Below are 23,285 nucleotides of genomic sequence, written 5' to 3'. Positions count from 1 at the left end.
ATTAATATATGCTAAGTTTATTTTTATATAATTAATAAGAACATTACAGCACTTTTTTATTCAATGAATGGATGTTACCTTCTTTATTATTAAATTGAGGGTATCCAATGAGTTATTCACAAACAAAAAATACAAAACAGGATCACTACAAAAATCCTCTAGGATAGCACCAAAAGTAGCCAAAAATAACAAAAAAATGGCAAAATGTAGAAATAGAAAAAAAAGTTATTCAAATAAATTTAGTGTGCTTACAACACTTCACATCTTACCATGTGTTTGGGTATTAGCAGATTCTTATGCCATCTGTTGGTGTTGTGGTAGAAACTGCAGACAGTGCTGAATTCGTTCGAAATACTAGTAGTACCTGAGTTTTGGCACCAAAATTCACACAAATTCAACACAGTAACTTTCAGCACACACACTTATTCACAGCGTCCATTACAGATTCAGTTTCAATTATATAAATACACATTGCAGAGAGCAGCACGGTCTACAGTTTTCTATATAACACCAACAGATGATATAAGAGTCTATGCCATGTTAATGTATATATTGTATTACTTTCATTCCTCCTATTATTTAATAATAACGAAGATAATTTAAGTGGAACTAAATGTGTTTTTAAATCTACAATTTTTGATTGTTCAGGTAAAGTACATAGCGCAGCTTAGGGACAGGGTGTCCTTGTGGGAAATGGGGATGGATGTCGAGGACGTGCAGGTGGTGCAGAGGTAGGGAAACATTTGAAACTTATGTTAGCAGCTGTGTGAATGTTCAATAAGTGGGAGGGGGAGGGGAGGGAAACTGTCGTGTAGTAATGGACATATAGTGCCTGTGGAGCAATGGAATGGTGCAGAGCATGTGGTCATTGTGAGTGTGTATTACCTACATGGTGACAGTGTAACAGTAATGCAAAGTGTGTTTTGGTGCAGCTAACGAGATATTGTTTTTGATTCTTTCAGGAATATGACTGCCAGGTTTCGCAATAAACCAATATTTTTTCCTGAAGTTCAATAAAGTTCACGTTGGACCTTTGAGGAGACCAGTGCAGCGAAGTGTTTCTTTAAAAGACTTGTTTTGCAAATATGAGAGTTGTTATTCTGAGAAAAAAAAGGTCAGGTTCCGAACTGTTGCTCCAGTGTGAACAAAATATTTTCGTAATCACATGCTTATCATTTTACTATCAGTAATAATAATTACACACACAAAAAAAAGGTGCTGACCTCACCACCACCACATGTCACTCTCACCACAATGTATTTAGGTAAACATCATTTGCCAGTCATATGTCACCTTGACATATAGCCATCTGTATAGCACCCTACACACAGTGACCAATCAGTTCATAAAATCTTCTTCTATTGCACCAATGGTAAATGATATTGTCATCTTAATAAGTGTAATGCCACAGTTATTCTTCCTTCTATTTAATAAGAGCACGAATACTAAGTTTTATCACATCTCAACAGATCATTTTTTTACAGACTATGTACCATATTTACCCAACCACAAGGTGAGTTCTTTCCCAAATTCATCATTCAAAAAATACAGGGTTGTCTTGCATTCACAGATTAAACTATTAATGGTGAGATAAATGATTTTATGCAGTGTAAATAAAATAGAAAGAAACTTCCACATGGCAAAATATATTAAAAACAAAGATTCCAAGACTTACCAAGCGGGAAAGCGCCGGTAGACAGGCACAATAAATGAAACACACAAACACACACACAGAATTTCTAGCTTTCGCAACCGACGGTTGCTTCTTCAGGAAAGATGTCAGTCGACTGACATCTCTGCCCAAACTCTTTGCTTTTACAAATGTCTGCGTATGTGCGGATGGATATGTGTGTGTGTGCGCGCGCGAGTGTACACCTGTCCATTTTCCCCCCTAAGGTAAGTCTTTCCGCTCCCGGGATTGGAATGACTCCTTACCCTCTCCCTTAAAACCCACATCCTTTCGTCTTTCCCTCTCCTTCCCTCTTTCCTGAAGAAACAACCGTCGGTTGCGAAAGCTAGAAATTCTGTGTGTGTGTTTGTGTGTTTTATTTATTGTGCCTGTCTACCGGCGCTTTCCCGCTTGGTAAGTCTTGGAATCTTTGTTTTTAATATATTTTATGCAGTGTAATAGATTAATATACGACTCATATTACATTTACAGATAAAGCTTTGGCAACTGAGGTCACCTACAGATTTAATTTCAAAATTTTGTAATGGTTGGAAGGGGAACAGTGACACCAGCTTGACTGAACACAAGACCAAATGTGGGGAGGAGAGCTGCGCAGGCAGAAATTTCCACTGTGTTGTCAACTATGCGAATGTATATAACTTGTCTTGGCTTTTTAAGAACATCTACCATGTTGAAACTGCAGTTCGTCTAAATCTATCTCTAGCTGGAACTGAGCCGATTTCGAAACTATACCATTATGAACATTTCTACAGGAGACAGATTAACGGTTTAAAAAATATATTTGCACAAAAGATTTGAAATGTGACATAACAAATGAAAAATGAGCTTCAACAATGCTGCTAAGCTGCTACTAGTCTACAGCACTGTTGATTTTCAATTTGGCTATAGTGTTAATCTGAAGTGGTATGATTTCTACTGATTCAGATATGTGTAACAGAAAATATTGAGTTATTGTCATTCAATTTGCTGGTATTGCCAGCACTGTAAGAATTGTAACTTGTAGCAATTGATAATGGATGCAAATAGCAGCTGTGCCTCTCAAAAAAGGTGGATCTATAACTTCGCCGTTCACAATTGGTTCCCCCAGACAGTACGACGCTACTTTTAAGTTAATGGTGATTCATAAAGCAGAGGCCACTAACAACTGTGAAAATTTGGTGTCATAGAAGTGAATGTTTGCAGATGGCGTGATATTAAGAATACATTAACAAATGCCAGTTTTACATGCCAAATTTTAGGGGATCTACGCACTGAAGATTTCACAAACTGGAACAGCGGGTTGTTCAGGAGGTGCAAGAGAAATGGCCAAATTTTAGGGGATCTATGCAGGGAAGGTTTCACAAGGTTTCACAAACTGGAACAGCAGGTTGTTCAGGAGGTGCAAGAGAAATGGAATGATGGCTTTCCGATTACTCAACAAATGATCTAAAAGAAGGTCTTGGAGACAAAGAGAAATTTTCCAACTGCATGTATTGAGGAATTTGAAGTCATACTGGTGCTTAACTCTACATCCACCACACACAGGCAAAAGCTGCATGAACATTTTTCTTTTATTAAAAAATCATAATCCCTCTGAGCTTATGGGCCTTTTTCTATTTTTCTTTCACCTTATAAAGTACAATCAATACAATTCTATGATTAAAATTTTAAAAATTGCAAATGAAAAATACAAATGTTATGCCCAAGAGCACATTTTGCCCTGGGATGGTACTGTAAGTGACCATAATTTTACTGTTGTCCTTACAACCACTTAGCACAGACAAATATTGCCCATACATACTTCTTTTATTAAATTTCATTTGGCAACCTTGAATGTGAGTTTTGCAGTGTCTTGTTGAGAGTTTAATTGTTGAGTTTCATTTTCATCATTGATAACTAACCATCATTAGAAGCAGTTTGTCACAGTAGAACAAATGTCTTTCTTGTAAATAGATCTTCTAAAATGAATTATAGTCTTTAACGATGCATAAATTCTTGCTGAACTTTAAGTAAATGATGAATAATCAGATTTCAGTGATTTTGAGTCAGATCACACAGAAGTAGAAGAGCATTCAAATGAAGAAGCAGAGAACACTAAAGGAACAAACATGTTACAAATTCTGGTATAATGTATCTTTCAGAAGCTCCAAGGCATAGTAAAAGGAATTTTGCTGACATACTTCATGAACATCAGGGGATAACTACTGCTGGGAAAGAACAAATATACGTTAAATCATTCAAGAAATTTTTCAATCCTGAAATAGTACACAAAATTGACCACAAAATGTAGAAACTGAAAGAAAAAATGTATCTCCTGCTGGTGTTTCTGAAATATGTACTTTGATGGGAATTTTAATTTCAATTGTAATTTAGTAGGACACTAATACTTCATTATCTGATTTATGGTCAAATTTATTGAGAAGAGCCCATATATTTAGGAAGTATGAGTAAGAGAAGAGGATATCAGCTCTTGACAACTTTTTGTTTTGATGATACATTGTCCTTTCAAAATTTACCTCAGAGACAAACATGGAAAATATGGCATACTTGTTACAATTGTTAGTAGTGCAACTGAATGATACATAATTTTTAAGTGTGTGCTGGAAAAGACATTAGACTTGCCTGTGAATGAGGTCCTCTTGAGATTGTGAAGAAACTCTTAAAGCCAATAAAGAATACAGACTAAAATATTACAACTGACCATTTTTACACTTCTGTGGAATATGCACTGGTTGGGACACTCAAGTCAAACGGAAAACACATACTACAAGAACTTAAGATGACAGCATGCAGACAGCTGCATTCCTCCAAATTTGCACTCACTGATCCCTCTATTACGAAGCCTCCACTAACAATTCTCTCTCACGTCACAAAAAAAAAAGATAAAAAATCTGTTGCTTTTGCCAACATAACATCATGATGCAGGAGTAGAATTTGATACACCAAAAATGAAAACCCATATTGACCTATACTACAATTCCACTAAGGGATGAGTGGACATCATAGACCAAAAGACTAGGACATACTCTACAAAAAGGGCTACAAGAAGATGTCCACTGTCAATATGCTACAGCCTACTTGATATAGCTACAGTAAACTCATATAAACTGTTCAAGATGAATGTGCCTCAGTGGAACAAAGGGAAATCAAACGCCAAGAAACCATGTCTCCAAGAATTAGGCCTCGAACTTTTGAAACCATATGTAGAAGAGTGATCCAAGTATTTGAAAGGACTGCAGTTGCCTATCATTCATGCAATGGGAGATATCCTTGGAAAGAAACTATCGGTAACCAAATTTGCTGAAAATGAGAAACCAACTAGGAAAGCAAGATGCTACATGTGCTTGAAGAATGCATGTAGAGCCTGAGACAACAACACGAAAACCAAATTAACATGTGGAAGCTGCAGTCTCAATCAGTGTAAGTGTCATTCAGAATCAACCATTTTTTTGTGCAGGAGGTAAATGTCATCCACAAATGACAGTACTCTCTCCAAGTGAAGAGTATTTTTTGAATGGTTTCATTGTGGCATAACCTATATTTTTGCAAGTGTCTTTATTTCTGTTTTTGAGACTTTCCATCAAGTAGAAAACTGTATTATTCAGTTATTCAGCCAAAAAGTGCATAGAAACTTTAAGCAGCCGGTATTCAAGTAAAGACTTCATGTTTCTAATTTATACAAACTTTCATTCTCCAAGATTTGACCACTGTTGCTTGTTATATTCACCCGCTGTGTTAAAAAAAATTAAGTTTTTAGCTATGTTGCAATAGTTCCTGTTAAATTGATCTCACATTGGAAACACAATTACTTTTAATAAATACATATTACAGGATTTACAACTTATTGTAACAAAGGCAAAATTTGCCCTCGGCTGGTGCTCTGTGTAACCTACAATATGTTGGTGATCCTAAGTTTAAGGAAAAGGAAGAGAGCAGGGATTATGTTACAGCCCAGAACAACACTCACTCAGAGACGCCCTACAGTGTTTGATGAAGAACAGCTTGCCTACCAGCATTTCATCTGTAACCCCACCCGACCTCTGCTTCTTTAAGGAACTAAAGTCCCATATTTATGATGTCTCATCTCCTGAAGTACATGTTGTACAATGATATCACTTTTCCAGTACATTCAGTGGTGTATGTGGATACTCTCTGTAAAATGTTTTGTGAACAGATCCAGCATTAAGGAAGTAATAAGTTAAAAAGACATGCCTGATGTTGAAGTTTAACTGCTTGCACAATGAAGACGTAGTAGTAGTTTCAAAAAGATTTGAAATAATGTGTAAAGTTTGTTAGAAGTTGCTAAGTGCTCTCATTCTCAAATACAAGGTGAATAGAGTCTGCACAATCTGCACACTGTGAGTTACGCTGCCTCAAGTTTCTAACTTTTATACTTCACTCATTATGTTAAACCTTTAGTGTAAGATTATACAGTAAAACTTCATTTATAAAATATCCACAGTGTGTACAAGTTATGATGAAGAGTTTCAGAGTGGGTTGAGGGGAAGTGGATTGGTAAGGCCGATATTGGACTATAATAAAATTTGTTAGTGTAATAAGGAACTTTGTCAAAGTTAGGCATTGGTCAAATTTTCTTTGATCAAACCTAGCAACTTGTCTTACATAGCTTTTATCAAAGGAAGCATTCGTCTTATGTTTACTGCCTGGAGAAATTAAGAGCTTGGAGTGCTAGCATTGCTTCAGATGTCTGACACACAATGTTTATCAATGACTCCTAAAATTACATGGTGCGTCACATATATAATGAAATTGATAGAAATATTTGAGGCAGATGAAGCACTGGGTAGCTTATGACATCCCTAATACAAAAGCAGACTAAAAAGTGAGAGCTATAAAAAAATTACTATGGTATTAGCCATGAAGTACGGCCAGGAAATACTCCTGAGAACATGAAGGAGAAAACTGACAACTTCTGTGGAAATAAAAATTATACATGACTCCAGCATGTCTTATATTCATCTGCCTTCACATATACCTCCTTCAGTGGGTTATAAATAGCTCCAAGCGTTTCTGGTATTATTTTCATCAATGTGCACTGCAGCATTAGAGCGCTATACCGGTATCATAGCAACACTTGGTTTAAGAATCATGAAAGAAGGTTGTATACATGGAAGAACCCTGGAGATACTAAAAGGTATCAGACAGATTGTATAATGGTAAGACAGAGATTTAGGATCCATGTTTTAAATTGTAAGACATTTCCAGTGGCACATGTGGACTCGGACCACAATCTATTGGTTATGACCTGTAGATTAAAACTGAAGAAACTGCAAAAATGTGGGAAATTAAGGAGATGGGACCTGGATAAACTGAAAGAACCAGAGGTTGTACAGAGTTTCAGGGAGAGCATAAGGGAACAACTGACGTGAGGGATGCAGTAGCGAAGGCAGCAGAGGATCAAGTAGGTAAAAAGACGAGGGCTAGTAGAAATCCTTGGGTAACAGAAGATATATCGAATTTAATTGATGAAAGGAGAAAATATAAAAATGCAGTAAATGAAGCAGGCAAAAAGAAATACAAACGTCTCAAAAATGACATCGACAGGAAGTGCAAAATGGCTAAGCAGGGATGGCTAGAGGACAAATGTAAGGATGTAGAGGCTTATCTCACTAGGGGTAAGATAGATACTGCCTACAGGAAAATTAAAAAGACCTTTGGAAATAAGAGAACCACTTGTATGAACATCAAGAGCTCAGATGGAAACCCAGTTCTAACCAAAGATGGGAAAGCAGAAAGGTAGAAGGAGTATATAGAGGGTCTATACAAGGGTGGTGCACTTAGGACAATATTATGGAAATGGAAGAGGATGTAGATGATGATGAAATGAGAGATATGATACTGCGTGAAGATTTTGACAGAGCACTGAAAGACCAGAGTCGAAACAAGGCCCTCTGAATAGACAACATTCCATTGGAACTACTGACAGCCTTGAGAGAGAGTCCTGACGAAACTGTACCATCTGGTGAGCAAGATGTATGAAACAGGCGAAATACCCTCAGACTTCAAGAAGAATATAATAATTCCAATCCCAAAGAAAGCAGGTGTTGACAGACGTGAAAATTACCGAACTATCAGTTTAATAAGCCACAGCTGCAAAATACTAACACAAATTCTTTACACACGAATGGAAAAACTAGTAGAAGCCGACCTCGGGGAAGATCAGTTTGGATTCCGTAGAAACACTGGGAGACGTGAGACAATACTGACCTTACGACTTATCTTAGAAGAAAGATTAAGGAAAGACAAATCTACGTTTCTAGCATTTGTAGACTTAGAGAAAGCTTTTGACAATGTTGACTGGAATAATCTCTTTCAAATTCTAAAGGTGGCAGGGGTAAAATACAGAGAGCAAAAGGCTATTTACAATTTGTACAGAAACCAGATGGCAGTTATAAGAGTCAAGGGACATGAAAGGGAAGCAGTGGTTGGGAAGGGAGTAAGACAGGGTTGTAGCCTCTCCCCGATGTTATTCAATCTGTATATTGAGCAAGCAGGAAAGGAAACAAAAGAAAAATTCGGAGTAGGTATTAAAATCCATGGAGAAGAAATAAAAACTTTGAGGTTCGCCAATGACATTGTAATTCTGTCAGAGACAGCACAGGACTTGGAAGAGCAGTTGAATGGAATGGACGTGTCTTGAAAGGAGGGTATAAGATGAACATCAACAAAAGCAAAACAAGGGTAATGGAATGTAGTCGAATTAAGTCGAGTGATGCTGAGACTCTTAAAGTAGTAAAGGAGTTTTGCTATTTGGGGAGCAAAATAACTGATGATGGTCAAAGTAGAGAGGATATAAAATGTAGGCTGGCAATGGCAAGGAAAGCGTTTCTGAAGAAGAGAAATTTGTTAACATCAAGTATAGATTTAAGTGTCAGGAAGTCACTTCTGAAAGTATTTGTATGGAGTGTAGCCATGTATGGAAGTGAAACATGGATGATAAATAGTTTGGACAAGAAGAGAATAGAAGCTTTCAAAATGTGGTGCTACAAAAGAATGCTGAAAATTAGGTGGGTAGATCACATAACTAATGTGGAAGTATTGAATAGGATTGGGGAGAGGAGAAGTTTGTGGCACAACTTGACCAGAAGAAGGGATCGGTTGGTAGGACATATTCTGAGGCATCAAGGGATCACCAATTTGGTATTGGAGGGCAGCATGGAGGGTAAAAACCGTAGAGGGAGACCAAGAGATGAATACACTAAGCAGATTCAGAAGGATGTAGGTTGCAGTAGGTACTGGGAGATGAAGAAGCTTGCACAGGATAGAGTAGCATGGAGAGCTGCATAAAACCAGTCTCAGACAGAAGACCGCAACAACAACAAACCGGTACTGTAAACTAGATTAGTTAGTAGCCGTTTAGTTTCACAGACAACTAATAGAAGGAAATGACATGATTATTCGATAGACCATATGGGAAATCCTGATCAGACATCAGTTTCCTTCGGTATACTATCAAATGTTACTGCTAACATGAAGGGTGTTAAAAATGTCGCTTCTAGTTCCAGCAATGAAATGACTAGAATAACAGTAATGTAAGGTGCACTAGCAGGTGGAATGAAGCAACACCCATATGCAAGACTTACTTTTTTATGCCAAGAACAGTGATGGATGACAAATGACCTGATGCTAGAATGGCTGCTTGGGATAGAATACAGGCTGTTTGCTTCACTGAAGAATATTGTTGCTCCTCACCTATGGTGTTAAGGATGTGATACCAAAGCACAACACAGGCCTTTAAGGATTTCTGGTGGCATGACCTAACTTCAAGTAACTAACGTTGTTGTAAAAAGACTTTTTAAGGCTCATCTGTGAGAGATTTACAGCAAGCAGCTTCTTTAAGGAGATTCTGCCCTCACTACAGAGAGGAGTTAAATAAACCCTCAATACCCATGCTGGACCAGTGGAACATTGCTGCATTGGGCAGAATCTCAAGTGAACCTATTATGAAAGGATTCAGAAAGTGCTGCGTACCCAATGCTATGGATAGCTCAGAAGATGACATACAGTGGGAGCTGTGTCAGAAGGAAGGAATGCCAGTGAGCAGAGAGGGTAGGGCAGCTAGGTGCAGTCGTGACATTAGACGGGGAGCAGGGGGATGGGTAACGGAAAAGGAGACTAGTAGAAAGGTGGTGGGTGCATTGGTGGAATAGAGGGCTGTGTAGTGTTGGAATGGGAACAAGGAAGCAACTAGATGAGCCAGAACAATGACTACGAAGGATGGGGGCCAGGGTGGTTACAGGAAAGTAGCATATAGTCCAGGAGAGTGCCCACCTGAGCAATTCAGAAAAGCTGATGTTGGTGAGAAAGATCCGGATGGCACAGGCTATGAAGCAATATTGAAATTAAGAACGTTGTGTTGGGTGGAGTGCTCAGCAACAGGGTGGGCCAACTGCTTCTGAGTCACAATATGTCGGTTGCCATTCATTTGAACAGACAGCTTGTTAGTTTTTGGCTGATGTAGAACTACAGTGCAGTGGTTGCAGCTTAGCTTGTAGATCACATGACTGGTTTCACAGGTAGCCCTGGCTTTGATGGGATAGATGATGCTTGTGACCAGACTGGAGCAGGTGGTGATGGGAGGATGTATGGAACAGGTCTTGCATCTAGGTCTATTACAAGAATATGAGACATGAGGCAAGGGGGCTGGGACCAGGGGTTGTGTAGAGATGGACGAGGGTACTGTCTAGGTTCGGTGGGTGGTAGAATACCACTGTGAGAGGGGTGGGAAGGATAGTGGGTAGGACATCCCTCATTTCAGGGCATGGCAAGAGGTAGTCGAAACCCTGGAGGAGAATGTAATTCAGTTGCTCCAGTCCTGGATGGTATTGAGTTACAAGGGGAATGCTCCTCTGCAGCTGAGCGATGGGATTCTGGGGGGTGTTGTGTGACTGGTGAGAGAAGGCATGGGGGATCTGTTTTCGTACAAAGGTGGAAGGGTAATTTCGGTCTGTGAAGGCCTTGGCATATTTCAAGAGGGACTGCTCATCACTAGAGATGTGATAGCCCCGGGTAGCTGGGCTGTATGGAAGGGACATTTTGGTAGGTTTGGAGTCAGTCAGTCATTGGACAATATCAGTTAAGGCCATGTGCATTTGAGATGTTAGTGTAAAGGGAGGTTGTATCAATAATGATGAGAAGGGCCCATGTGGTAAAGGAACAGAAACTGTGAAGAGTTGGTGTAGGAAATGGCTCGTATACTTTATACGTGAGGGTAGATTGCGGGTAATAGGCTGAAGGTGTTGTCTACAAGAGCAGAGATTCTCTCAGGGAGCACAGTAATGGGCCACAATGAGGCCTGGGTGGTTGGGTGCATGTACTTTGGGAAGCATGTAGAAGTTAAGAGTTCAGGAGAGGTATGGCTAAGGAGAGAGACAGACTAGGGAAGAGGTTCTGGGGTGGGCCTAAGGATTTGAGGAGAGACTGGAGATCCTGCTGGACTTCTGGAATGGGGTCACTGTGCCAGAGTTTGTACGTGGACAAACCTGAAAGCTGGCAGTGTCCTTCTGCGAGGTAATACCTGCAGTTCAAAACACAGTGGTGGAGCCTTTGTCAGCCGGTAGGATTATAAGGTTGGGATCAGTGTTTAGTTGGTGGATTGGGGTTCTTTTTCTGGATGTAAGGTTGGTTTGCATGTTGAGGGATTTGGGGAAAGATCAAAAGGCAAGGTTCATGGATAACAATTTCTGTAAGTTGTTGCTTGGCTCACAGAACCCCCCCCCCCCCCCCCCCCCAAATGGCCTTACCATCAAATTACCCATCCCCGACTGCCACTCATTCTTCCACAATGCTCTCCATCTGTTCAGATTCCACCAGTCCTTAACCCTCACCAACAGAACGCTGCAAAATCATATCAATCAGGCCCAACATTCCTTGCAATACCTCATCTACATCCACAAAATTCTCTTGTTATACAATCCCAAATACCTGGATGTCACATCACACACAAACACTTGCCCTCCAGGAACTAGAGAAACATACACAGTGCCACCTCAAAAAAACTCTCCAGCCTGTTCACTTCCAACTCGCACCTCGAACTACCACTATCCACAACCTCTACAACAATCTCCTAAACTACCCCACATAGCTAACAAACCCTGGCTTGCAGACCAACTACATTTACCCCACCTTTAAAACCTCCTTGCCACCACTATACAGAATCCGGAACTCTAAACAAACCGGAAAGACAGTCGTGAACCTTTCCTCCAAAAGCCTTAGCCCTGTAGAACTTATCAGTTCCTTCCATAGGCCTCACTTTTGCTCCACTCCAAAATTCAATCATGCAGGACTTGTCAAAGACCTCCTCTCTTTCCTCCGGTCCCTACAGTAGAAACTCTTTCGCCACCTATCATACCAATCTGACTCAACCAAAAACCAGTGTTGAACCCTGCCTGACACAGTTCACTCCTCCACTCAACATGATCCACCACCACTTCCATCAAATCACCCCCTGTCAACTTTCCAGGATTTCTTAACCTTGAACCTTGCCTCAACACCATTCCCCAAATCCCTCAACATGCAAACTAACCTAACATCCACAGAAAGATCCCCAATACACCACCTAAAAACTGAAACTGACATAATCTTACCTGCTGACAAAGGCTCCACCACTGCTGCTTTGAATCACAAGAATTACCTGACAGAAGGAATCTGACAGCTGTCAGATTCTTCCACCGACAAGCCATGCTACAATGACCCCATTCCAGAAATCCAGCAAGATCTCCAGTCTCTCCTCAAATCCTTAGGTCCATCCCAGAACCTCTCCCCAGAGTCCGTTTCTCTCCTCACGCCTACCACTCCCTACACTCCTACCTTTTACATGCTTCATAAAGTCCATAAACCAATCCACCCAGGACACCCCATTATGGCCAGTTACTGTGCCACACTGAAAGAATCTCTGCTCTTGTAGACAAACACCTTCAGCCTATTACCCCACCCTCCTGTATAAAAGATACTCCTTTACCACACGATGCCCTGCTCGTCACTATTGATGCAATCTCCCTTAACACTAAAATCCCTAATGCTCACAGCCTTACCGCTACTGAGCACTATCTTTCCCAAAACTCAACAGATTTCTAACCTATGACAACCTCAACCTATTAGCTCCTTCCTAGTTACCATGACCAATCATATCCTCACCCACAATTACATCTCCTTCGAAGACATTCCCTACAAACAAAACCCAGATATGGCTGTGGGCACCTGCATGGATTCATCCTACACCAACCTATTCATGGGCCTCTGTTCATATCAAACCTATCAACCACCAACCACCAGCAATACCTCCACTTGAACAGCTGCCACCCACTCCACACCAAGAAGTCCTTTCTATACAGCCTAGCCACCTGTGGCTGTGGTGATGAGTGATCCTTCTCAAATATACCAAGGGTTTTACAGGGGCCTCCACAGACTGTAATTACCCTCTCAACCTGGCACAAAAACAGATCTCCCATCCCTTATCTCTCCAGTCATCCACCACCTCCCAAAGCCCTACTGTATGGCCATAGAGGAGCACTCCTGTCATGACTCAGTACCAACCAGGACTGGATCAACTGAATCACATTCTCCTCCAGGGTTAACTACCTCTCGTCATGCCCTGAAACAGGGAATGTCCTACTCACCATCCTTCCCACCCATTCCACAGTGGTATTCCATTGTCCATCGTACCTACACAAAATCCTCGTCCATCCTTGCACAACCACTTCTCTCAGCCATTGCTCATAGGTGGTGGTTGTTGGGATGTTTAAGGGGGACTAAACAGCTAAGGTCATCAGTCCTCCATTCCAAAAACAGGCGAGACGAAAATTTACGGAGCAGGTAAAACCCCAAGGGGGGAGGAGAAGCCCCTCCCCCCAGTCACTGAAAGAACATCAACGTGGCAGTGAACGCTAGAGACAAGAAGAGTACAGACGAACACCGGACAGAAAGAAACGGAAGAAAAGAAGAGGGCCAGAGACTGGTTGACTGACCATGAGAACAAAAAAAGGGAAAGAGTCAACCATCAGAATACACACTAAAATATGCAACCAATGAGAGACTCGAGGAAAAGAGACACAGAAAGGGAAAGGGGCAGGACCCCCCTAAATAGAACCATAAAAAGGACTACCACGGATAAAATTTAAAACGTCGTCAGCCATGGAGGCATCGTCGCTTAAAACCAAAGGCAATGTGCCCGGGAGATTAAAAGACTGCCGGAGGGTGCACAGTCGGGGACACTCCAACAAAATGTGGGTGACCGTCAACCGGGACCTGCACTGAGACAGGGGGGCATCCTCCTGACGCAAAAGATGCTCGTGCGTCAGGTAGGTATGGCCGATGCGTAACCGACACAGGATGACAGAGTCCGTGCGAGAAGCCCACAGGGAGGACCGCCACACATCGGTCATGCCACATCCCAAGCACCTTACAGCACAACGCCAGCAGCAGATCACGAGCCGGGAGGCCAATCTCCAAAGTGGGGGTGTTGATCGCCCCTTTGGCCAGCCTGTCGACACGTTCGTTCCCCGGGATGCCAACGTGACCTGGCGTCCAAACAAAGACCACCAAACGACCAGAGCGGGTAATGGCAAAAACAGACTCCTGAATAAAGGATACCAGAGGAGAAGAGGTATAGCAGCGGTCGATAGCCTGGAGGCTGCTCAGGGAGTCACTGCAGATGACGATGGACGTACCTGAGCAGGAACGCATATGCTCAAGAGCGCGCAATATGGCCACCAGCTCTGCAGTAAAAATACTGCAGCCAGCCGGCAAGGAGTGCTGTTCAACATGAGCAGCGTGAGCAAAAGCGTAGGCAGTACGACCATCCACCAGGGAACCATCAGTGTAGACAGGCTCACAGCCTGAAAATGAGGCGAGGAGCGCAAGAAAATGGCAACGGAGGGCCACATGCGGAACCGAGTCCTTTGGTTCCCGTGCCAAGTCCAGGCGGACGGACGGCCGAGGCATACACCAGGGAGGCATGGGTGCACGGACCCGGAAGGGTGGCAGAAGAGGGAACGACCCCAGTTCCGACAGCAGGGACTGGATGCGGACAGCAATGGAAAGCCCAGACCTAGGTCGCCGGTCGGGCAGAGGGAGGACCCTGGCAGGGAAAAGCAGGCGATGATTGGGATGGCCCGGTGAGCAATGCACATGGACAGCATAGTCGGCGAGCAGTCGGTGGCGGCGAATCCGCAGCGGGGGAACCCCGGCCTCCACCAGTAGACTATCCACGGGGCTCGTACAGAAAGCGCCAGTTGCAAGCCGAACCCCACAGTGGTGTATGGGGTCCAACAACGTCAACACTGAGGGTGATGCAGACCCATAGCTCATACCCATGTAATAGACGTCGATGCAAGACGTGTCCAATGCATCCTCCTGTCATCACCACCTACTCCAGTCCAGTCACAAGCATCACTTATCCCATCAAGGACTACCTGTAAAATCAATCATGTGATATACAAGCTAAGTTTCAATCACTGTGTTGCATTCTACATGGGCATGACAACCAACAAGCTGCCTGTGCACATGAATGGCCACCGACATACTGTAGCCAAGAAACAGTTGGACCACCCCATTGTTGAGCAAACTGCCCAAAACTGCTTCACGGCCTGTGCCGTCTGGATCATTCCCACTGACACCTGTTCTTCTGAACTGCACAGGTGGGTTCTCGCCCTGCAATATGCCCTGTTCTCCCATAACCCTCCTAGCCTCAACCTTTGTTACACATTGTCCTTAGCCATGTAGCCTCTTCCTTGTTCCTGTTTCAGCACTATACAGCCCTGTATTCCACCAACTCATCCACAGTATCTTTATTTCTCTCCTTTTCCACTATCCTTGCCCCCCCCCCCCCCCCCCTCCTCCATCCAACCTCCTGATTGCACCTAGTTGCCCTACCCTCTCTCCACCTCGACCCTGCACAATTCCACAAGAAGCACTTTATCATTCCCCAAGCCCACCCTGCTACCCCTACCCTTCCCCGCCCAGTCTCCTCCTTACCCCACCACAGTTTTGCTTCCCCCCATCATGCGCCACAGCTCAGTCTGACCTTGGCATACAGACACTTTGGTCATGTGTGTGTGTGTGTGTGTGTGTGTGTGTGTGTGTGTGTGTGTGTGTGTGTGTGTGTGTGTTTTCCATTTCTGACAAACGTCTTGTTGGCTGAAAGCTCACTTTCTGACAGTCATTTTGCTATGCCTATTTGTGACTCAGCATCTCCACTATATGGTGATTAGCAATTATCCTTTTCATACTAATAATAATAATAATAATAATAATAATAATAATAAAAATAGTAATACTACAGATTACTGGGTTAGATAGTAAGCACAAAAAAGAAAGTGAAGATATAAATTAATGTAAACCTTTTAGTTTTGTTTGTTTTATTTCTTCTTGTACTATTAATATGTTGTTGTTGTTGTTGTTGTTGTTGTGGTCTTCAATCCTGAGACTGGTTTGATGCAGCTATCCATGTTACTCTATCCTGTGCAAGCTTATTCATCTCCCAGTACCCACTGCAACCTACATCCTTCTGAATCAGCTTAGTGTATTCATCTCTTGGTCTCCCTCTACGATTTTTACCCTCCACACTGCCCCTCCAATACTAAATTGGTGATCCCTTGAAGCATCAGAACATGTCCTACCAACCCATCCCCTCTTCTGGCCAAGTTGTGCCACAAACTTCTCTTCTTCCCAATCCTATTCAACACTTCCTCATTAGTTATGTGATCTACCCATCTAATCTTCAGCATTCTTCTGTAGCACCACATTTCAAAAGCTTCTATTCTCTTCTTGTCCAAACTATTTATCGTCCATGTTTCACTTCCATACATGGCTACACTCCATACAGATACTTTCAGAAATGACTTCCTGACACTTAAATCTATACTCGATGTTAACAAATTTCTCTTCTTCAGAAACGCTTTCCTTGCCATTGCCAGTCTACATTTTATATCCTCTCTACTTTGACCATCATCAGTTATTTTGCTCCCCAAATAGCAAAACTCCTTTACTACTTTAAGTGTCTCATTTCCTAATCTAATTCCTTGTTTTGCTTTTGTTGATGTTCATCTTATATCCTCCTTTCAAGACACTGTCCATTCCATTCAACTGCTCTTCCAAGTCCTTTGCTGTCTCTGACAGAATTACAATGTCATCGGCGAACCTCAAAGTTTTTATTTCTTTTCCATGGATTTTAATACCTACTCCGAATTTTTCTTTCGTTTACTTTACTGCTTACTCAATATACAGATTGAATAACATCGGGGAGAGACTACAACCCTGTCTTACTCTCTTCCCAACCACCGCTTCTCTTTCATGTCTCTCGACTATTATAACTGCCATCTGGTTTCTGTACAAATTGTAAATAGCCTTTCGCTCCCTGTATTTTACCCCTGCCACCTTCAGAGTTTGAAAGAGAGTATTCCAGTCAACATTGTCAAACACTTTCTCTAAGTCTACAAATGCTAGAAATGTAGGTTTGCCCTTCCTTAATCTAGCTTCTAAGATAAGTCATAGGGTCAGTATTGCCTCACGTGTTCCAATATTTCTACGGAATCCAAACTGAGCTTCCCCAAGGTCGGCTTCTACTAGTTTTTCCATTCGCCTGTAAAGAATTCGCGTTAGTTCGGTAATTTTCACATCTGTCAACACTTGCTTTCTTTGGGATTGGAATTGTTATATTCTTCTTGAAGTCTGAGGGTATTTCGCCTGTTTCATACATCTTGCTCACCAGATCATACATCTTGCTCACCAGATGGTACAGTTTTGTCAGGACTGGCTCTCCCAAGGCCGTCAGTAGTTCCAATGGAATGTTGTCTACTCCGGGGGCCTTGTTTCGACTCAGGTCTTTCAGTGCTCTGTCAAACTCTTCACGCAGTATCGTATCTCCCATTTCATCTTCATCTACATCCTCTTCCAATTCCATAATATTGTCCCTCAAGTACATCGCCCTATTAATATGTAAACAATCAATAAATGATAGAAGTTTTTAATAGGCATAATGTAAACTTTTTGGAAGATATTTTATATCTATAAAACAGTTTCTAATGCTGTATAGTCATAATACGTTACAAATGAGAATTCACAAGGGGCCTTTTGTGAAAAGGGATGGTCTTATATTCAAGTTCACATTATAGTCAGGTAAATCAGCACTGGAGCAATGGAAGTCTTCTGTAGTGATGACAATCATGTCTGACACACAGTACACTTGAAGAGTTTAGTGATCTGTTTGACTCCTTGGTTCAATCAGTGTGTGTTTAGTTTTGTGTCTTCCTACAATACAATTAAAAAAATTGCAAAACTGATCAGAATATCTGGCCACTATAATTATGTCTCAATCAAACTGATTCAATTCACCTTGTTGACTTATTTTGGGAAATATTGTGTACACCATTGTTTCATTAGACTTGTCTTTTTATACTTTCTGGTAACATTACACAACATCTGCCTGCTTAGCTGAGTGATAACGTGTTTGCCTACAATGCAGCGGGCCCAGGTTCGATTCCCGGTCGGGTTGGAGATATTCTCCCAGGATTGGGCATTGTGTTGTCCTCATCCTCGTCTCATCATCACCAACACCCAAGTCCCACAATGTGGCGTCACCTGAAATAAGACTTGCAACCCAGTGGCCGAACTCCCCGGGATGGGGCCTCCCAGCCAACAATGCCACACAATCATTTCATTTCATTTACACTACGCAACGCAGCATACATTTCATAGTGCCTCATGAGACTTCTGGTTACTGTTATTTTTAAAATGTTTTACTTTCATTCTGGTTGGCATACAAAGAAAGTTGTATCTGGTTTCCTAAGCAAAACATGAAGAGAGATATTTGTAACATTTCTGCAAAATATTAATGCAATGGGGCAAATAATCTGACAAGAGACATATGAAGTTGAAAATATCGGCAGGAAAGATAGAGAGAGAGAGAGAGAGAGAGAGAGAGAGAGAGAGAGAGAGAGAGAGAGAGAGAGCAACGTGACAGGACACAGACATTCTGCCTGCATAATTTTGCAAGATTATGCAAAACAGTAACTTTTTGAAAAAAGATTTAACTCAAATTAGTACTAATTTCAAAACTGTAAAATGAGACATTGTTTGTTCACATTTACGAGTGTACTACAAAATATACATAACTAGTGAGTAAACACATGACTAATTAAGGTAGTCTAACATTAAATAATAACAGTAATCATTACCCTTTCATTTGTCATTTCCTCATTTTTCTTTACTGAACTCTTGTTCTTCCATGAAATAATTGGATCATACACAAAAGGCCTCAAAACACACATTAGAGTGTCACTTTTTGTGCGCAATAAGCGCAGTGTGATCTCACAGGCACGTCGAAATGGTCCTTCCACTCCTAATGGACCCATAGCTGAAACCATGTTGTGTGTCAAACGAAATGGTACTACCTCTGGACAATCGAAATTCTCACCCTGGAAGCAAAGCAATCCAACAGTTAGTTTTAAAGGTGAGTGTCAACAATGGAGAAATTTGTAGCTGCAAAAATGCACATATAAATACCAACACAACATTTCAGATCATTCATGAACGGGAACACTTACACAGCGGCCAGAGGCAGTGATCATGTATATGTAAGTTGTGCTTGCGTGAATGTGTGTGTTTTCTCTCTCCTACTTTAGAAGAATGCCTTTTGGCTGAAAGCTCAAATGTACAGCTGTCGTTTTGTTGTGCCTGCCTGTAACTCAACGTCTCCTCGGTACGGTGAGTAGCAATCTATCCTTTTCGTAATATTGTCATTACCAATAACTGTGAATGATACAGTTACATAAGGCACCACAGTGGACATCGAAGTCATCTTGTGCTATCAAGATCAAAGACACTGCTATTATTAATTATTAGCTATAGAGAAGAAACAGGTCTTTTGGAAAGATCACATGGAAAATAAAATTTATGTTTGAGTGAGGAGTAGGTCAGACTTAATGGGGCACCATCAGTGGAATAAAGACCACAGAGTATTGTCTGTCCTGTACCATAACAATCATGCAAACAATTGATCATTACTGCAGTGGTCTTCAGTCCACAGACTGCTCCATGCTACTCCATCCTGTGCAAGCTTCTTCATCTCAGAATAGTTACTGCAACCTGCAACCATTTGAACCTACTTATTTTATTCATCTCTTGGCCTCCCTCTGAAACTTTTACTCACCACACTTCGCTCCATCACTAAATTGATGAACCCTTGATGTCTCAGAATGTGTCCTATCGATCGATTCCTTCTTTTAGTCAAATTTCTTTTCTCCCCAATTCTATCCAGTACCTTCTCACGATCTACCCATCTAATCTTCAACATTTTTCTGTAGCACAACATTTCAAAAGTTACTGTTCTTTTTTTGTCTAAACTGTTTATCATCCACGTTTCACTTCCATGGCAGGCTGCAATCAAGAAAAATACCTTCAGCAAAGATTTTCTAACACTTATTATTAACTTATATTTGGCATTAACAAATATCTCTTCTTCCAAAACAGTTTTCTTGCCAATGGCATTCTACACTTTATATCCTCTATTCTGGCCATGAGCAGTTATTTATTGCCCAAACTGCGAAATTCATCTACTACTTTTAGTGTCTCATCTCATAATCTAATTCCCTCAACATCACCTGAATTAGCTTGACTACGTTCCATTACTCATGTTTCGCTTTTATTCATGTTCATCTTACATCATCCTTTCCAGACACTGTCCATTCCATTCATTTGCTCACCCAAGTTCTTTGCTGTCTTTCAGCTTAAAAACTATCCTGATCTTGGTATGAAGAAGTTCGGAGAAACAACCAATTCAATGGTTTAAACTCACTAATTCATGATTCATGCCATGGCTCCCTTAATTATCAGTCTCCACTACAGTACTATTATACTATTATCTAACTAGATTCCATCTCTGTTGCTGTGTTGAGGATGACATAGGAAGAAAAAAAAGACAGATATTTTTTTCCTTCCTTTAATTTTGAAGTCATATCTGCAACTTTTTTCTTTTTGAAACTGTAGGCAATTCTCTTGCATTTCAGACTATCAGTACACTTAAGATACAGAAAAATGCTCAAATAAATTGGTTTACACAAAACTATGATTGCAAAATACTGATATTAATAGTAATTATGTAATGTGTGTGTTTGAAGAGATATTCTGAGTAATTATTAAATACAGTCTTTAAAATCCAGTTTCCTAAACCAGACTCCCACTTCCCAGAAGAAAAGGTTTAATGCTGCCAATATATGTCCTTCATCCCAAAATAATTCTCGTACTGCAGAAACGAATCCTGAAAGCTATATAAAATCTTTTCATTTCACAAACAACACTTCACTGAAGGTTTTACTAGCATGATCATCATAGCGCAGCTAATGACTGACACACTAATTTAGCCCTCTCACAGTGTCAGATCCAAATTCTATTTTAATATTGAAATACACTGTTGTCTACAATGAGTGGAATGCCAGTCTGCAATGGTAGAGCTTGGAAGGATGACAGAAACACTTGAAATCATTTTGTTATACAGATACACATGTAAAATAATTCAAGCTTCTCTTGTCATTCTTTCACTGTTCTTGTGTAAACTTTCAATTTTATCTTTTAATCTGAAGTTTCCAAACAGCTGAAAATTCTGAGAGATGAAAAATTGGGGTACTTATACGTGTTTGTTTATTTGTTCATTATTCTAGACATTGGTGTCTGTCTTCTACTTCATTCATCCATCTCAAGTCCTTTATGTACCTTAGAAAACTAATCTTTAACTGTTTTGTGTTACATCAAAAAAATGTCGTTTAAGTCACAGACCTTGTTGAAAAGGCAGTTGAAATCTACATGGACAACTCCACCACTGCTACAGTCCAATAAAACATTTTCTCCATGCCGATCTCCAAGACCTAAAATGTATCCCACCATTGACATTACTGCGCAAGTACGGACATATGTTGTTCTTGCCTGGTACCTGGAACAAAATTGAAACTGAGGCAAAATAACAAAATATATGGAGCAGATAAGTATGTAAGTTGTGTCAAATAAGGCACATTTAAACATTTTATAAGTTCACACACACACACACACACACACACACACACACACACACACACACACACACACACACACAGAGCATAAACCTCTGTAGCAATGGTAACCCATTCAGAAATTTCTATTACCACCAAATTTTTATGAGGTACTGATAAAACATACCAACTGGATGGATCTGGAAAAGTTTGAAGGAACCATTCACTCAAAATTGGTGGATGCATCTTCAGTAACTTGTCAAATATTAATCTCTTCTTTGCTACTTGGTCCACTTTACCTAAACAAAATAATATAAGTATTATGAGATGGGATTTATATTAGTGATCATCCATTTTTTCATAGCATAGGACACATGCAAATATAAACCATCCTGTTGACTAAACTGACACAAAGTCTGAACTATTCTGGACTACGTACATGTAAGAAGTTCTTTAAGAATTCGCTGAGGTGGGCTAATTCCCATCCTCTTGTAAAGACCAGACAGCATGGGCCTCAAACCCACAAGATCTGGCACCCATTCAATGATGCCGCATTCTTCATTTAGTGGAACTACAGCCTAAAAAAATGGTAAAATCACTAACTTTGAACCACTCATAAAGCACAAAAAATAATGTCTCTTAGTATTTTTCAATGCAAATATTACTGTGTGATAAATAAAAGGTTGCAAACCTCATTCTATAGTGTTTAACAGCTGTAACATATAAGTAAACCTATTTTTCCAGTAACATTTAAAGTGCCAACAAAAGGGATTGTTCTGCTTTGTTTGACACACAAATAATAGCAAAATCAGTAAAAACCAAATTCAGAGCTGTAATGTAGCCAAATGTAAACAATATCTGGGATTGACACTAAATTCAAATACTCTTTACTTTCTCACAATACAGTCGTAACAAGTCACAGCTAACCTTTCCCAATCATCGTCAAAATGACTAGTAAGCGCAAAAGAAATTTGTGGGAGAATAGACTATATGTATGTTGTACAACACAAAGGCTTATTTGAATTTTCACTTTTGTATTACTAACATAATTTCTGAATATGTTTCAATGCTCGAGTCGTCTGATCAAAAATAAAGCAATGTTTTGTATGACAAATCATTCAGACCACATGAAAGGGGGCAGAGGATGGAAGTAATTGTAATGTATATATGATTTAATAGAAAGCACGCAAAGTTTCAAGCATTATTATTTACTAGGATTTGCAATTGCAAAGGCCAGATAAATTTTAATATTAATCCATTGTCTTGAGGCTGGTGAAATAAGAATATATATATAAAGGCAGTGTGTCATCCTATATGTTGAGTAGATTAGAGCACAGTCAGGGACAGATACAGAAACAGAAACACAAGTGCATGACAGAATGAACAATATGTAAGGAAGCAAACACAGACCAAGATAAGCAAGGACTCTCAGCTAGTGCTAGCATGTGACTGGTCTCTAAGTCTGCACAGTCATGTATCATTTCAACACTCTAGCACGAAACACTCCTCGTCCGGCACTAAAGAGTTTGGTGAGATCGCCAAACCCCTCCTCACTTTAAGAGCCAATTATGGCTGTAAATGCCCTGGCCTTTGATGGAGTCAGTGAGTCAAGGGAC

At 40.7% G+C, this 23,285-nt stretch overlaps 1 protein-coding gene across 2 annotated transcripts in view; it reads right to left on the bottom strand.

The window, feature by feature from the left end:
* Window positions 1–23,285, bottom strand: part of LOC126334727 (serine/threonine-protein kinase ATR-like) — a 402,997-nt gene that overhangs the window by 951 nt on the left and 378,761 nt on the right. For both annotated transcript variants that reach the window (XM_049997265.1, XM_049997266.1), the window contains exons 39-42: window positions 22,109–22,247; window positions 21,857–21,968; window positions 21,461–21,614; window positions 18,865–19,104 (exon numbers count right to left, since the gene is read on the bottom strand). In XM_049997265.1, the coding sequence (XP_049853222.1) occupies window positions 18,865–19,104; window positions 21,461–21,614; window positions 21,857–21,968; window positions 22,109–22,247 (645 nt within the window). The remainder of the gene's footprint in view (window positions 1–18,864; window positions 19,105–21,460; window positions 21,615–21,856; window positions 21,969–22,108; window positions 22,248–23,285) is intronic.

The sequence above is a fragment of the Schistocerca gregaria genome, chromosome 2 (genome assembly GCF_023897955.1).
Source record: "Schistocerca gregaria isolate iqSchGreg1 chromosome 2, iqSchGreg1.2, whole genome shotgun sequence".
NCBI lineage: Eukaryota > Metazoa > Arthropoda > Insecta > Orthoptera > Acrididae > Schistocerca > Schistocerca gregaria.
Note: the sequence above shows the minus strand (reverse complement) of the source record. Positions and strands in the feature narration are given on the sequence as shown.